The 17,998-nt window shown below is 33.2% G+C and overlaps 1 protein-coding gene across 1 annotated transcript; it reads left to right on the top strand.

Moving 5' to 3' along the window:
- The first annotated feature begins 376 nt into the window (after positions 1–376).
- On the top strand, positions 377–1,222 carry LOC139844399 (uncharacterized). The gene is made up of 2 exons (XM_071834628.1): positions 377–610; positions 710–1,222. Exons 1-2 carry the CDS (start codon positions 377–379, stop codon positions 1,220–1,222), a joined length of 747 nt encoding a protein of 248 aa, XP_071690729.1.
- Positions 1,223–17,998: the final 16,776 nt, after the last annotated feature.

Genomic DNA, 17,998 nt, shown 5'->3' with positions numbered 1-17,998 from the left:
GTTCGTCTTGATCTTCTTGTTCTTCCGCTGCAGATTTGTCTTCAAAGGGGAGTCTCGTGTTTATTAGTGCTTTCTTTTACCCTAACATGATCTCTACGCCCATCTCTTGATCTAGATCCTTGAGATCTATGAAAACCTGATCAAGCTTAGATTGATCTTGACCTATTTTTTCTTGTAAATCATCTCTACAGGTTGTCTGGTTAGTAACCAGTCCAGTGGGGTTTGTTTCTTATCCTTACAGGTGTTCGAACCATGGATTTGTTGCGGTTTTATGTGTTTTTTTTTTGTTTTCTCTTTGATAATTGCTTTTGTGATTTACTGTTATTCTTGTTATTCTCTTTGATTTCTTGTTATTTGTTTTTATCTGTGTTTCATTATGTCTGATAGTGATTCTACTGTTGGTCCAACCAAGATTAGCAAACTTGAATTTAATGATCCTTTATATTTACATCCTAGTGACACTTCTGGTGCACCATTAATTACACAGAAATTGAAAGGAACTGAAAATTATAATGTGTGGTCCTGTGCTTTGAAACTTGCATTACAAACTAAAAATAAGCTAGGATTTATTGATGGTTCTTGTGCTAGGTTTGAATATGAAGATGATGATGTTCTTCTTGGTCAATGGGATAGATGTAATTTTGTTGTGCTTACTTGGATATTAATGTCATTATCTGAAGATGTTTATAATTGACAAATTTTCTCTAAGATTGCTGAATCTGTTTGGACTGAGATAAAAGAAACCTATGATAAGATTGATGCTTCTGTTACTTTTAATCTATATCAAAATATTAATTCTTGTAGTCAAGCTGGCCAACCTTTGTCTGATTATTATCATAAGTTAAATGCTATGTGGAGACAGTTTGATAACATGATTAAAATTGATGATATAGTGTCTGCTAATAAATCTTTTCAAGAACATAATCAATTTTTGAAACTCATGCAGTTCTTAATGGGTCTAGATGATGTGTATGTGCCTATTAGGAGTCAAATTCTTACATCTGATCCTGTTCCTAATGTTAAAACTGCTTTCTCTATTATTTCTAGACATGAGTCTCATAGGTTACATTCCAATAACTCTGTTAAAAATCAATCATCTGCCTTTGTGAGTAAAACCAACAATACTAGCAACAATAATAGTGGTTACAATAACAAGAAGAAATACAGAAATCCACCTTTAAAGTGTACTAACTGCAATATCACTACCACAATTCTGGTCTAATACGGCGACACTATGTCGCCACATTAGGCACACATGTCGCCACAATAGACTGATTTGCGACGACAAATACGTCACAAAACGGTCGCCGCAATAGATGCGTCACCTTTAATATTATGCGGCGTCTTTTGTGGCGACAAATGTGGGGCCCACACACGTTAAAGAAAAGGAAAAAGAAATTCTAAAATATAGTTTTTGGCGACAAATTGCGGCGACATTTATTTTTCAAATAAAAAGAAAATTAAAATCTATTATGACGTCATCTATTATTAGCGGCGACTTCTTGTGGCGACATGTCGCCACAAAATGCGAAAATCTACACAGGTCGCAGCTGCTTTTCTGCTTCCCACGCGAAAATGCTGGGTTTTCTTCCCGCATACAAAACCTGTTATTGCTCGTTTTATAACATGCGAATCAACAAACAAATCTAGTACAAACTAAACGATTTCTAATAACTAAATTACACTCGTTTAACATACGAATTACAAACCAAATTGTTCAAAATATCAAATTCTTCAACATCCGAATTACAAACTAAAGTCTAAACACCAAAGTCACGCCAAAGATCCCTATGCACCATCGCCACTATCACCACATTCATCTTCTTTATCACTATCACCACATCCGTCGTCTTCATCATTATCACCACAATCATCCTCATTGTCCTCGGGAGATGTTCTTGGGAGCCATATAAAAATCGTAATACTTTCTTCATTCACGTAACTCCATATCCGAACCCTCGGGAATACTATCTTTAAGTCCCCCCCCCCCCCCCCCAATCCCAGTATTTGGCTTTAACCTTGCTTTTCTTTCCACTGTATCGCTTCGCGAACATCTTATTAATTGCCTTTACAATCGAATCACCGTGGCATCTTATTAATTGCCTTTACAATCGAATCACCGTGGGGTCCCTGAATATGATGATCTAGATCGAAACATTGCTGGAAATTATAACACAATTTCAGATTAACATATTAGTTCAAACAAATGGTTTACGATTCTATTTATGTTTTACAAATTTTGTTTTTATTTATTTTGAAGTAAAGTTACCTATTTGTTCACTTGATATGCAACAAATGGTTCACAATTCTATTTATGTCGTTTATAACTTTATTTAGCTTGTGTTTAAAAATTACAAACTGATATCATTCAGAGTCATCACTAAGATAAGTGTGTGCTTCACATGGATTTGTAGCATGGACATCTACATTTATTAGCTTATTAGCAAACGCTTTACAACTCTCGACAAATGCATTAAGACCATTCCAAAATTCAGTAATAGTGAGGTCAACTAAAGTAGTCCAACTCTCGGTCAACTTACAAACATGGTATTGACACAGATCGCAAGAACATAAACATTAACAAATTAATAAATTAAGGAGCAATTTCAGGGTTCAGATATAAGCATTTCTTAAACTTCTACATTTATAAAAGGATAACTTGCCTTAACCGACAGAGAAAGTGACAATGCAACAGCACCTCTTAGACCAGACTAGATAAGTACAGTAGCTTCTTTCCAATCCAAGCCATAACCAAAATAACGTAGAAAAGGATATAATGATCCAACTACTATGGCCCGCGAAAGTTGTAGCAAAACGTAGAGTAGGATGAGGTAGCCCCAAGCACTTTCTGTGTCACACATAATAATTTATTTTCAGGCCAATGTAATATATGTAATATGTTGCACATATAACAAAGGTGGACACGTAAACTGAAAAAGAAGATAAAGAAATGAGAAGAACATGTAAGAAGCGGTTACCTTCAAGTTTGAGAATGCTGTCCCCTCCAAGTATACCTTCAGCTATGACTACTCCACTGACGCACACAAAAATTATATATGATTTATTTATTTTTCAAAGTTCAAGCACTACACACAAAGAATAATAAGAACTATGGCATTTATCCCTTATTTTTCATATTAAAATAATGTTATACATGAAGTTTTTATTCCGAGAACGCATACCTCAAGATGAAGATAAGTGTATTAGCGATATATGCTACCATTTCCCTGCATTTCAACACAGGAATGGCCTTAAAGTGTATTACAAAGAATTTGCACTCATGCATGTTGAAATTATACGATAAATGTGACTTAACAACTAGAACAAGTACACGAGGTATTGACCCATAAGCTATTGATACCACTTTATAATAATTTATGTGATGCAGAGGTGATACCTATACCAGGGTATATTGGACAGTTATACTACTTGTGCTTTAAGTAGTATTGATAATAATAGTTTAGTAAGTAACATATGTATATTGCTAATAGAAGGAACATTAGTCACTTCATCATTACATAATTTTAGTGGCCATCCTAAAATGTGCTTAATTTTCAAGAATCTTTTTACAAGGCCTTTAGCCAGATGTGTGGCAAGGTATAACTATAACTATAACTTTATAAATTTACAACTAACAAAACATATACTGCATATCCAAAACATACATGATATAATATAAATTAAGTTCAACATAGCAACATAAATGCAGTAGGCTAGTTAGTAGTTTCAGTTGTACCCTTTTTCATTCATTTAGCCTTTTTCATTCTAAGTGCTCAATAATCCAAAATTACCAAATATAATAATTTCAAAGTTCAAAAATCAACAGACTTGCAAATACATGAAAATATAACATATATAATATCATGGTTTTGCTAAAATCGTACAATTGAAAACGAAAAATCTAAAATTTCATATGATTTTGCTCAAATCCGAATTTTTTAGCAATAATCTTTAGAAATTGGAAGTTTTGAGAAATTGGAGGTTAGATGCTTACCTTATACAAGATTGTGAGGTGAAATCTTGGTTAGATTCGCTTTTAAGTTGTAACCCGAGAAGAAGAAGAATTGGGGTTAAAGATGATGAAAGAAAAAAGGGTTTTGAGAGAAGAAGAATTGAGGTTACAAAAATGAAAGAAAAAGGGTTTGGGGCCTGCTCAAAATTTTCATTTATTTTCCCTCCAGCGACAAATGAAAATTTTCAACGTAAATTGATGAAAAAATTAATTGAAACACAAATAAAAATATAATAATTGCGGCGACTTTTAGTGGCGACATGTCGCCACAATTCAATATTTTCAAATTTTGACCAGTTTATTATTGAGAAAAAAGAAAAGTAAATGGAAATCAAGTTTGCGGCGACATTTTTGGCGACATGTCGCCACAAAAGTTAACTTTGACTCAAGAAGTCAAGAAGTGAGGAATTTTTGTCGTTGGCGAAATATATGTCGCCACAAATGGATTCGTGGCAAAAAAACGAATTTCTTGTAGTGTATGCTAGGTTATACTGTTGATAGGTGTTTTGAACTTATTGGTTATCCACCTGGATATATTAAAAAACCTTTTAATCAAGGGTCACCTAGATTTAATAGTAATAACTGTGCTACTGATAAAAATGGTAGTTCTGGCTCTTCTGTTCAGTTAACCAGTGATCAAATTATGAAGTTGATTAGCTTGGTAAATGAGAAACCTTTTTCAAACCACCTGGATGTTAACATGTCAGGTAATTTCACAAATAATAATGTTTTCTTTAACACAAATTTTGATAAATTCTTTTGTGCTAATAGTTCAAAAAACAATAATATGGTTTCTAAAGGGTGGATAATTGATTCTGGTGCAAACCAACATATGGTTTCTTCTTCTCAAAATTTAAGCAATGTTGTTAATGTATCTGATTAAAATTTTTCTGTTAATCATCCTAATGGTACTAATGCCAAGATTTTTCAAATGGGAAATTTAGAACTTTCCAATAATATTAAGCTGTATGATGTTCTGGTTATTCCTCAATACTGTATTAGCCTGTTATCTGTTAACAAATTAATAAAAGATAGTAATTTAGTTGTGAGTTTTGACATTAATAAATGTTATATTCAGGATTTGCTTCAAAAAAGATTGATGGGGACTGCTAGTGAAAGTGATGGTCTTTAATTTTTTTGATGAATGTGTTAATGGTAAGACTATCATGAAAGTTTTGTTGTGTCGTAGAAGTCAATTATGTTCTTCAAAGCTGCTTAGTTAATTAGTAGTAGCTTGTTAAATATTAACACAAGTTATGCGAGATACAGTTAGAACACCTTCTGACCCATCTGGCTTGTTTCCTTTTACTCTATTTTGATTTGACATATGTCACATGTTAGATATTAGAGATTAGACAACCCTTGTAGATTCAGTTTTAAGTAAATGAGTAGACCTGGAAATCTCTATTTTTTGTTTTTTGTGATACGACTTCAGGGGTTGTTATGCTTCATACTATTCTGATAATTAAACAATTTTTCAAGTCCCTTTGTGTGTGAAAAGATGCGCTAAGCATTATTCATGTGTTTTCAGGATGATCTTCCCAAGGCGGGACAAGCACCGCGTGCAGGTGCTGGAGCTGGAGCTGGGCCTGCTCCTGCGCGTTCCTAGAATCGCTAGTTGTGTTCTGAAGGTTTGTTCAGAAGTGGTGGTTGCCGTGGTTCAATTTACTGTTAGTTTTTGGCAATGATAATCGAGATCATGTATTAGTTTGTCGAGTTTTGGTGTTATCTGCATTACAATTTCTATTATTATTTTTTTTCATTTTGACTGATTGGCTGCTGGTTCTCTTTTGTGATATCAAAATGAATGTTGAAGTCTTAAGCTTTTGTTTAAACAACACTGCTGTGCAGGGCCAAGTTCAGAAACCTGACTTGTTGTGATCACAAGTCAACTAACATGTCATGTGTCATTTGTTCAAATGAAAACATATTAGTAAATGGATTTGAATTATCCCAAGTTGCTTGTTAACATGAAGTATCTTCTTATAAGTTCTGTGAGGAAGAAACAAAGTCATTTTTTATAGTGTTTATTTATTTTATGGAAAAATCTAAAGATAGGGTTATCATTAATAGATTTGGACATGCATAGTTTGTTTGTACTTTTATAGTAACCACTCTCCTCTTGCAAATAACTTCTACAAAGTATCAAATTTTGCCTAATCATTAAAATTTTGAAGTTAGCTCTTAGGATTACAAATAGAAAAACTCTTATTTTATTATTCTTTTTTTCTTCTTCTTTTTTTTTTTTTTCTCAATAAAACAACTTACCTAAAGGATCTTATTCCATAACTACTACGGAGTATTAATCTTCATGAAGAATGACTTTTCTGGAAACAAAAATTCGTGTCAGGTATTAAACCCTTGCACCTATTTAAAAGCTGGTTTGCTTGTCTTAATTTTATGCAACAGTTTTTCAAGGCAAAAATAGTCTAGATGTGTAATGTTTAATCTATTTAAAATCTGATTCTATTACCTAAGTAAGAAGTTATATATGTAAGAATCCACAGTTTTGTTCAATATCGAAATCACTAACTAATTCTTCGTGACACGTACTCCCTGGCGACGTGAATATCTATGCGTAAAGTAATCCGAAACTTGTCGATTAGACATGTGATTTTGCTACCTCATATGATATTTCTATTTACAAAATGTCTAAACTATTCCGAGACTGTATTAAGCAGTAAATTGCACTAAGAAATGAACTATTCATATAACATATTGACACTAATAAAGAAATGAGTTATTCAACTCTTCAACTTTATATCCTTCCACAAAGACATACATTCATGCAATCAATGTTGAAATGTTGCTTTACAATACACTCAAATTCTTTAGTTGACATTATACACAACCTATGGACCCTTCTACTCCAAACACACTCTTTGCTCATCTGACATTCGATAAAAGTTGTCAATCCTTTTTATACTGTTATCTCTATCCACTCAAACAAGTAGATCGAAATAAGTTAGATTTTGCTTTTGGATATGTTTATGGGCTTGAATATAAGCATTTAATAATAGAATCATACGTAGTACATATTTACAGTAAAAAAGAACTTTGTAACTAGCTCTTTCTGACAAGTATACGTTTGTCTGTATGCGTGTAGTAATTTTTTTTTCCCTGTTTTAACTTTCAGTTGAAGTTCTAAAACTTCTTTGCCTTTAGGATATTGGATTTTGTATTATTGTTTCTGTTAAAATCAATTTGATTTTGGTAATTAGCTAGATATACAAATTACAAACTTTTGTGGGAATTCTTTGTTTAGAAGTCTTATAAATTTTGTAACAAGTATACGTTTGTATGTATGATACTTATAGCAAAGTATACATATACGAATGTTATATAATTATTGTGTTGAACTTTTACATGAATAAATAAAAGAATATATTTATTTGATACTCCGTAATTTTTATGGATATAACTTAAAGAGTGTATTAAAGTAAAATGGTTGTGCTAAATGGTTAAAATGTATTTCAACTTTGAATGGTTCAATAATATGTTTTTACTATCAAACATCACTTGTCATTCAGAGTTTATAAAAAAATACGTTGAATGATGAACTATTAAACATTCACTGTTGAATCATTTCATTCAATTTATAATCAGTCATAAATCATTCCACTTAATTTTGAATCAATCATAGCCTAAATCTTGATTAACCAGAAACTAGTAATAACTATAGGTTCGATCATTTTCAAGCAACAAAATCAAAAGTCATCCAGATATACTCAAATGCCTTGATGATCTCATACCATGATACTTATTTGAGTTCAAAGAGAGGAAACAGGCAAGAAGTTTTTTCAAATCCTTTGATGCCTTGATATTATTCTCCACAATCATATCTTCTTCATTATTGATTCCTTCAAGTCCTTCTGCGGGTCAACGTTGACTTAACAACACAACAACTACTTTGCAGCTTTTTGGGATCATTACTACCATGAACCATCCTCTTGCATTTCTTCGTTTTCTAAGAACTCGATCTTATCTCCACTCCTGCAGCTGGTTTATTCCATACTAATTATGCATTGCTTCACCCATAATGGTAAGCTACCTACAAACATGATGATCACCAAAACTACTTGTGGTAGTTCCTTCATATGCAAGAAACTCTTCACCACTCCATGCAAAACCTTCATTCGTCTCTTCAAATTCAAAAAACCTAAATTTATAAGACGTCTGTTAAATTTATATACGTATTCATAATCTAAACATGTAAGATCATATATTTTTTGTATTTCTTCTTATTTCTGGGTTAAGAATAATTGCAGGGTCCTTGCAGTCATTTTCTGAAAGATAGTTTGGTGGTCAAAGTATTAAAAAGAAGACTTTGTTGCTGAACAGCTATTTTGGAACTTGAGGGACCAGAAAAGAAATTAAGTTATTATTTAAGTTATATAATTTATTTTTTCATTATCTGATTCATTCGTTCATCTCTGTAACTGTGTGAAATTCATTCTAGGGTTTCATATCTTTCGTTCTCTGTATTCATAGTTATCTTTTTGATAGCTTGAGAGAGATTACTGTGAGATTGATTGTGTGTGAATCGTTGTAAGGTTCTTGTATTGTTTTTGGTACTTTTTTTTTTAACTTCTGAGATTGGAGATTTTTCATCTCCTGTGGTTGGTGGATTTAGTTTCTTGTTTCTGTTCATGGTATCAGAGCGGCAAGGCTTGATATCGTTCGATCCGGTGTTCAATTAATTCTAATTTTTCAGATCTGAAAAATTAGGGTTTCTTTTCTTCGATCGTTTCTTTCAAGATCGGTTGAAGGTTTTACTGTTTCTACTGTGTTTGGGTACGACAACGACTTGTGGATTCTGTTTTGGGTCGATTTGTTGTTGATTAGAAGATTTTTGGTGAGAAACCCTAGTTTGATAAATTAGGGTTTGTTTGTGATGCCCCGTACTAAATCAACATGTACGGACCATCAGCAACAAGATCATTACAAGGTCAAACACTATATGCTGTTTCAAAAGAGTTTGCATTCAAAATAAAAGGGATGTCTTAACCAACATCAAATGTTTAACAACCCAAAAGTATGCTTCTACGAATTGCAAGCATAAGTAATAGTACGTGACCCATAGGTCGTTACAAATACATCGTTTCAAAAGTATCATGTTTGAATGCAAAATAACGTTTCATGCGATGACATCTCTAATAAGCGCAGCGGGTGTCTACAAAGCATGACTAGTACAGCGGAAGCAAGCAAACCTTAAGCACCTGAGAAAAACATGCTTAAAAACGTCAACACGAATGTTGGTGTGCTATAGTTTAAGTATAACAGTAAAGTAAGGTAGGCCACGAGATTTCAGTGCTTCAACAAGCGTTTAAATCAGTAATCCAAATCAGTATGATAAAGTATATGTTCAATCGTGGGCACTCGGTAACTAACTTAACGTTTAATAATATATCACCCCCTGAAAGTACACTTGGCAAGTGCGTATATTTACGAAGTATTAAACACCCGTTAAATGCTAGTGCGACTAGCCCGAGTGGGGATGTCAAACCCTATGGATCCATATCTAAGATTCGCGTTCACCGGTTCAAAAACCAATGACTAAACGTTACCAAGCTAAAGGGAATGTTTATGCCGTTGTATAACCCACACATACATAAATTTTAAGTACTCGTGCCTAGTATGTAAAACGTAAAATACGCATGTATTCTCAGTTCCCAAAATAGTTAAAGTAAAAAGGGATGCTATAACTCACAGCGGTAAAGTAGTGGTAAAGTCGAGTCGGGAAATAACCAAGTACGTAGGTCCGAAAAGTCCTCAACCTAAGTCAAATAGTACTAAGTTAGTAAATCATCCCAATAGGTTTAAATGTATGTAAATTAGGTCTTAAAGGTCATCGTCAAACAAAAGGTGTAAAGTAAGTTTCGTTCTAGAAAAGAGTTTAAAACAAAGGCTGACTTGGATCAGTCACCACGGCCTCTATACCTACTGAAATAAGGTGAGACCAGTGGACATGGATCCGTATATGAGTCCTTTAATTGTGGTAAAAATTCCAGAAGCAAACTCGTCTTCGTTTGACCGTGGCGACGGTCTAAGTGCGAGTAGGTCAGAATTTTCAGCACAACGATAAAAGGACATAGTGACGATCGGAGGGCCATAAATCCTAAACCGTAACTCGGATTAAGACGAGTCCTAAATGAAAAGTTATCTACTCGAACAGAGCTAACTGAAAATTATCTTTACAGTAGCCCAGGTCGTACTGATCAGCCCCAGAAACAGTAAACAGTAGGTTCCGGTGGGTTTCTTGGTACTCGATGCTTATCACGGTTCTCATCCTTGATGCATATAGCTTCAAGTGTACAACTCATTGATGTGTTTACATCATCTTAGCCAAGGTTTCACCATCATAACCCTTGTGTAAGTCTAAGACATGTAGCACAACTCAATTAAGTGTTGTATGTAGTTTGATGAACCAAAGTTACATCAAAGTCTTAGATTTAACACATATACATGAATTATAAAAGTAATATTGAACTACAAACTTGAAAGTAAACTAACTAATCAAGATCTTAAGTTGTAGAACATAGTTCTTAGTTTGATCTTGAAGATCCTAGACTCAAAAGTCTAGATCTAAAGTTATTAAGTTAAATCCTAAGTATTAACACTTGAATCTTTACTTTAATGAAACCATAAGTTACAAAACTTAGATTTTCATCTTGTAAAGTGTATGTAAGCTTACAAGCTTTTGATTATGACAAAATAAGTAGACCATAAGCTATAGAACTTAGATCCATCACAAGTATATGAAGTTATAACTAAAGAGTTACACTTCCATGTTCTTGAACTTTTAAAGTTAGCTTTTAGTTCAAGAAAGTATGAGATCAAGATTAACTAGTAACACTTGACCATTTTAGCAACAATTCACGAATTCAACAAGTGCAAGAATTGAAGATATAAACTAAATAAACAAGTAACAAGTCATGGTTGTTCATACTTTAAAGATTCAAGCCAAAGTCTTGATCTTTAAGGAAAGTAAACTTTAAGTTTACAATCATGAATCACAAGTATGCTTTATACAACTCATGAACTTTAATCTTTTAACAAGTATTATGGAAGAATCAAAACATAAACTTGATTCTCCTAGTTTCTTTATGTTCTTGAATAAACAAGATAAAATGAAGAACAAACTAAAAGTTTGGTTCGTATTAACATGTAAGTAAACAACTATAAGTAAGTAAACATTAATCAAAGACAATTGAATGATGATGATGATTTGTTGGCTACGGTTTTGAGACAAAGAAAAGGAAGAACAACAAGCTTTGTTACTTACAACTTTGAGAGAGAAATGAGAGAAAAGATGAAAGCAAGTAAGTGTGTGTTTTTGGACTGAGAATGCAAGTGAGAAGTAATACCAAAAAAAGTGAAACAAACCCTCCCTTATCACCATCTAAACCGACGGTTAGGGGATCCACAAGAAGAAGAGAAATGTCCATAAGGTTCTTTCATGCATTTGGCTCAAAAAGGTGGTTATAAGGTGTGTTGCATGGGAACTAGATGTAAATAACTTGTAACTAGATTCTATATACACTAATCCATCTAGTTAAGCATTTAAAGTAATACTTACAATATGAGTTGGGCTAGTTAGTCCATTAAGGATGTAGGGTGGGCTCTTAAGTCCATTAACACTAATGAAAGTCCAAGTTCAAGTAGTTAACAATTTATCCAATAAAGCCCAAGTAATTAACTAATAACCTTAGTTAATTAAAATGATTAATAAAAATTAATCATGAATGTAAATAATATTCAAAAATATTATTCGTGTAAAGTTCGTGTGTCACCAAGACGAGTCGTGGCATTCAAAGTTAATCGTGGTATCAAGTAAATGTATATAAACAATACATTCAATAAAACACAAGTATTAATAATAAACATTATTAATTAAAGATGGGAAAACCAGGGTCGTTACATTACCCACCTGTTAAAGAAAATTTCGTCCCGAAATTTTAAGGAGTGACCAACAATGGTACCATGTTCGAATAAGAAGGGGCGTATCAAAGTTCTGTGAGACTCGTAGGTTCAGAAATGAGTTATTTACCTTGAAAGGTACTTCGGCGTATGAGAGTGAGAATAGGTATATGCCGTTAGTTAGGTTTCTTGTCCTAAGAGGTCAACAAATTGATTTTGTTTCTGATTAACAGGAGTATGTCATCTGAATGTATATCCATAAAAGGAAAGATGGTGTGTTTAGCCTTACAGGCACCTTCAGTAAGCTGGATGCGTGAAATGCATCATGAATGTTTCTAAACTCATATAAAACATCGAGCGCTTATGTTGTAATACAAAGCTGACAGGTAGGATGGAAAACATGGTGATCACAACCATGCGATTTGATGTCTGGATAGTGTTAGCCACGAATTTTACTAAACCCCTTAATTTCGGAAGGAGGCCATAGGCATAAGGAACCCGATATTTAAGAACGTCTCATTTGAATAAGTGAATTGAAATTTTAGCTAAAAGTGACCAATCGGACTTGCAAGCCATAATTATTCATAGTGTCTTCAGAACGGTCTGAACGAACAATGAGGGATATCACCTAGTTTACCACACTGCAGTTGAACCTATCCTTGGATGAAATGGAAACACAGTTCCGTAATGTAACTTCATCCTTTCAGTTACATGTGGAAGTTAGGGTCAACGTTAACTAGAGCAACATACAGTTGTAACCAATGAAGGAAGGAACATATAGAGTATCCACATCAGTGTCGTAAATGTTTTAAGCAGTCCCCTTCCAAGAGGATGACAAGATTCATAGGTTCTCAAAGTATCTTATATTACATTTCCGAAAGAAAGTCGCACGAAAGGCTTGAGAGTGAACTCTTCGAGTGGTTCATTTTGAATTTATCCGTGTACTTAAGGGGACTAGCGGATGAGAAGATACGTGAACTCTTGGTCCTAGAGAATGGTTTACTCCGAGTGAAAAGAATCTCCAAAATGATTCTTGTATCTCAACATACTGATTCATAGAGATGATTTTTACGAGGGTGTTGCGTTTAGCCGTGAAATTTTGAGAGTAGAAACTCACCTAGTGCTTTTCCTACAATGGGGTGACCATTGAGTGTACTCTGAAAAACTGATTTATCGGCCCGCATTTTTATCATGTCTAACTTTAAAGAACATTTTATGGGTGCAAAGATTTTCTAACAAATTTCATAAAACCGCCATCCAAAGTGGCTCAAGAGTTTTTAACAAAGATCTTAATAGTAAGTTTCATCTCTAACAGAAGGCGAGAAAAAGTGTGATCCATACATGATGTAGTCCAATACGAAAACCTTTAATAAAATCAACTAACGGAGTTTTGAAAAACAAAACCTTTAAACGTTTGTTGTGACAACGTAAACGGAACGAAGTTCCTAGTAAATTTAGAAGTAGGTACAACGTGTACCATTTTACACAAAACTATTTGACTTAAGTTGAATAACTCGATAAAGGCGCAATTTTTAAATAATTTGAAGATATAACTTAGTATGTACTACCCAAAATAAGTAAAGGTAAATTTATGGACTTAATTATATACATACATATATGATTTTATAAATTGCATAGGTGACAGAAAATTTTATTACTTTCCTTATCCATAAATCTCTTGAGGACCACACGAATAATCAACGTGTAAAAGTCAACGTGTAAAAATTTTGATAAACATAGCTTTTCGTATTTCAGAGGTTGCGATTTGAAAAAAAAAAGTTGAGTGGAAAATCTTTGAATCATCGGGTGTCCGGTTACTAGGTAATGAGAACCAATGACATAAATGTAGTTTTGGTAATTATCAGGACACAAGTCTTTGGGCCAAAATATTTACGTGCGAAGTCGTGCTAAAAGTGAGGTACGAAGGATAGAGCACGAGGATGAGAAGTTAATTGCTTCTTGAATTTGCAAAGTGCCAAACAGGTTATGACTAGTATTAAAGTCAGAATAATGATGGTGTTAATACCACTAAATGAGAATCTCTTGGAATGAGTTAGGACTTAGAGTTATGTAAGAAAGAGTATTGTTCCAACAGGTGTGGTGAAATAAATCCATGGGGTAACGCAATAATTTTGAATGGTTTAAGTGTCAGTGGATGCCCAAAGGCCTTGCATGACGTGGTAGTCAGTGCCTTTATCACATGTACATGAATCTCTCGATTTTGACGGTTATAAGGCCTTTATGATGACTTGGATACGAATAACACGAAAAGTTTTATATAATAAGCAACAAAAGTTTTATAGAAATTGTTTATGGCGACAATGTAGGAGAAGAAACAAAGTTCTTAGTAAATTAGGGTTATGTACAACACGTACCGTTCAAAGTATAATATCTTTTAAATGAAAGATTTGATTTGTAAAAGTGAAAGTAAAGTTTCATATGTATTTGTCAAAAGTAATCATTTACTTTATTTTATATAACGGGTACGATTTCAAAAATTTGTATGAATGGCAAATAGAATAACTTTATCTTTATAAAGCTTTGAGAGGATAGCACAGTAAAATAATGTGTGTAAAATTTTGGCAAATAAAATTTTCATATTTCGGAGGTTACAAGTTGGAAAAGATTGATGAGAATCGAGTAAAAGACTTTTGAAAATTTCGTGTGATATTTGAGGTAATAAAAACCATTGAATTTATATGTGATTGACGACTATTAGTAGGGCATAAGTCCTTCGACCAAAAATGCTTAAGTGTGAAGTTGTTGCTTATAAGTGAGATACGAATGGGAGGGCATGAGGATGAGAGTTAACCACTCATTGATTTTTGGAAAATTTCGAACTGGTATGACTAACATCGAGGTAGGAAGGATGATGTTGTGGTTATCATCGAATAAAAATTTCCTCGTAATAAGTTGAGATTTAGAGTTGCGTAAGAATGAGTATCAAATGAGATTCTTGGGTAATCTTTAATATAGAGTTTGAATTGCTGAAGTGACGGAATACAATTTCCTTTAAGTCTCGTTGTGCAAGTTTGTCCATTGTATCGGTTTCTTTCATGGCTAGAAAGTGAGTAGTTTTGGCGAGTTGGTCAATAATAACCCAGATGATGTCCTAACCGCCTTACCGTCTTTGGTAGCTTATTGATGAATTTCTTCCCATTTCCATTGTGGGATTTCGGGTTATTGTTATGTAACTAATACGGTTCAGTTTTCGGGCTACATCTCTTCCCATAATAGTTTCACCATTCTTGCGAGGTATACGAATAAATTTTCCTCGTTATAAATAAATTCCGCTTTCATCCTTGAAAGTCAGTTCGTTTCAACTATTTCATCAAGTTTCCTAACTTGATGAGTATTAAGTTAATCTTAAAGTTCATCCCCACTATTGCATCAAATTTTCCAAATTGATGGGTGTTAGGTTAATCTTAAGGTTCATTCCAACCAATCTTATTATGCTGCTGTGAAAATTTTATCAATCTTCTCAAATAACATCTGCTTGTGCATAGATAACTAATCCTTTCCAACTACTACTTTAAAGCTTCCAAGTTTTATCGGCATGAGGTCATCTCCAAGGACCCACCTGTTAATCTTAAAGTACTACCTTAAATTATTCCTCTATCTTCCTCAACTTACCATTTGCTTGTGTCCTATAGAATACTTAATTTCCATGGTTGTTAATGGTTTATTATTCATAATGCTAAGGTTCTTAGATATAAGGTTTCTATTATCCTAGTATTAAACAACTTCGAAACAATAAAACGTTGTGACGAAACGTACCCTAACAAGAATCGGGATCCATGCAAGTTTCCATGACGATTACATTACCGCAGGTAAGTTTAAATTTTTTCCTATATGGGAACTTTTTCCTTAAATGTCCAGGGTGTCGATATCTATAACAAATTTTTGGGTTATCAATTCTGCAATCAAGGCACTTCTTGTACAGTATCTGGGCTACGTAGTTATTCCTTCCCTACCTTTAACAGACTATAATGCGTATGCTCAAGTGATCTCTGCCAAAATTTTCCCTGGATCACCCCATATTCCTCATGTAGTAACACTGGAACTTCTGCATGATTTACTTCAATATAATCACGCTGGCCTGGCGTCATTATATTGTACTAAATCGTACGTTCATTCCAATATCATTCCATATGGTCAATGTAACGTGATCACTTCCAATTATAAAAAATTGCATCTAACAGTGCTTTATCCATGCCATCTCAAAACAGAATCTTCATAACTAATCTCACAGTTTCTCGATGTGGGTGCGTAGGTTTCGTAGATCATGCATTAATGCCTAAATGTCCCGAAGTTTCTTCAAAGGTTCGGATTCAGGTAATGTCGTTAGATTCCTTCTAGATATTCAATCCGGGTCTCGCGTCGGGTTGTACGTGTAGCAAGTAGTAATACGATGTGTCTCGAGACGACTCCCAAGTCTTTGGGTATGGCTGAGCATCATTAGGAGACACTATGACCTTGTTAAAGGGAATGCCTTCCCGACTTCTCCAATGTCTTGGAGTGTTAGGGACCTAAGTCCAGAAGTGTCGTTAGATCGTCGAGCAGTGGTGAAGAATGAAAGAGTTAAGTGATGAAAGGACCCGTTCATATACAATATAAATGATTCACAATAGTTGATTACATCGCTAGGTATTTGACCTCTATATGATACATTTTACAAACATTGCATTCGTTTTTAAAAGACAAACTTTCTTTACAACGAAAGTTGACAGCATGCACACCATTTCATAATACATCCAACTATAATTGACATAATAATAATCTTGATGAACTCAATGACTCGAATGCAACGTCTTTCAAAATATGCCATGAATGACTCCAAGTAATATCCTTAAAATGAGATAATGCACAGCGGAAGATTTCTTTAATACCTGAGAATAAATATGCTTTAAAATGTCAACCAAAAGGTTGGTGAGTTCATAGGTTTATCATAACAATCATTTCAATATATTAATAGACCACAAGATTTCCGTTTATAAATATATGTACACTCGCAAGTGTATAAAAGTATTCTATAAGTTGTAGGCACCCGGTAACAAGCCTTAACGTTGATGTTTTACCCTCTGAAGTACACCAGATCAGGTGTGTTTAAAATAACCTCGAAGTACTAAAGCATCCCATAGTCAGGATGGGGTTTGTCAGGCCCAATAGATCTATCTTTAGGATCGCGCCTACCGTACATAGACAAGTAGTTTAATGTTACCAAGCTAAGGGTATATTTCTGGTTTAAACCCACGTAGAATTAGTTTTAGTACTTGTGCCTATTTCGTAAAACATTTATAAAAACAGCGCATGTATTCTCAGTCCCAAAAATATATATAAAAGGGAGCAAATGAAACTCACCATACTGTATTTCGTAGTAAAAATACATATAACGTCATTTAACAAGTGCAAGGTTGGCCCCGGATTCACGAACCTATATTAATTATATATATTTATATGTTGGTCAATATTTGTCTAACAATTTTTGGTCAAGTCATAATGTACCACAATCCTAATGCTCGAGACTAATATGCAAAAGTCAACAAAAGTCAACTTGACCCAAAATGACTTCTAAAATTTATACGTGTTTATTATATAACTTAACTATAGTCGTTTTATATATTTAAATATATTTATTAGATTTTATAATAATAAAATTCATTTATTAATAAAAATTTATATTAACGTTTATATATGATAAAATATACTTTTATATATCTTAAGTAGTAAAATTTATAAAGTTCACTTAATATCGTAAAACTATAGTGGTAAGTATTATTAATGTAATTATATTAAGCGTGGTGAAAAATATCTTTGTATTCCCTATTTATTTGATAAAATAATATTGATCATAATAATAATAAGTAAAAGTTGTATTATTTTGTAATAATAATTATTATTATTCTATAAAAAAATAACAATATTTATATTTACTAAAAATGGTATTATGATAAAATGATAATACTAACATAATAGTAATAATGATATTTTATAATAACAATGACATTTCTATTAAAATAATAACGACGATAGTAATAATAATCATTTTAACAATAATACTAAAAT

Source organism: Rutidosis leptorrhynchoides, chromosome 1, assembly GCF_046630445.1.
Source record: "Rutidosis leptorrhynchoides isolate AG116_Rl617_1_P2 chromosome 1, CSIRO_AGI_Rlap_v1, whole genome shotgun sequence".
Lineage (NCBI taxonomy): Eukaryota > Viridiplantae > Streptophyta > Magnoliopsida > Asterales > Asteraceae > Rutidosis > Rutidosis leptorrhynchoides.
Note: the sequence above shows the minus strand (reverse complement) of the source record. Positions and strands in the feature narration are given on the sequence as shown.

What these genes read in the sequence shown, in the direction of transcription:
- LOC139844399 (XM_071834628.1), top strand. Translation starts at nt 377, where the DNA reads ATGTCTGATAGTGATTCTACTGTTGGTCCAACCAAGATTAGCAAACTT. An exon ending in TTGAATATGAAGATGATGAT is followed by an intron (nt 611 to 709) that starts GTTCTTCTTGGT and finishes ATTTTCTCTAAG; the next exon opens with ATTGCTGAATCTGTTTGGAC.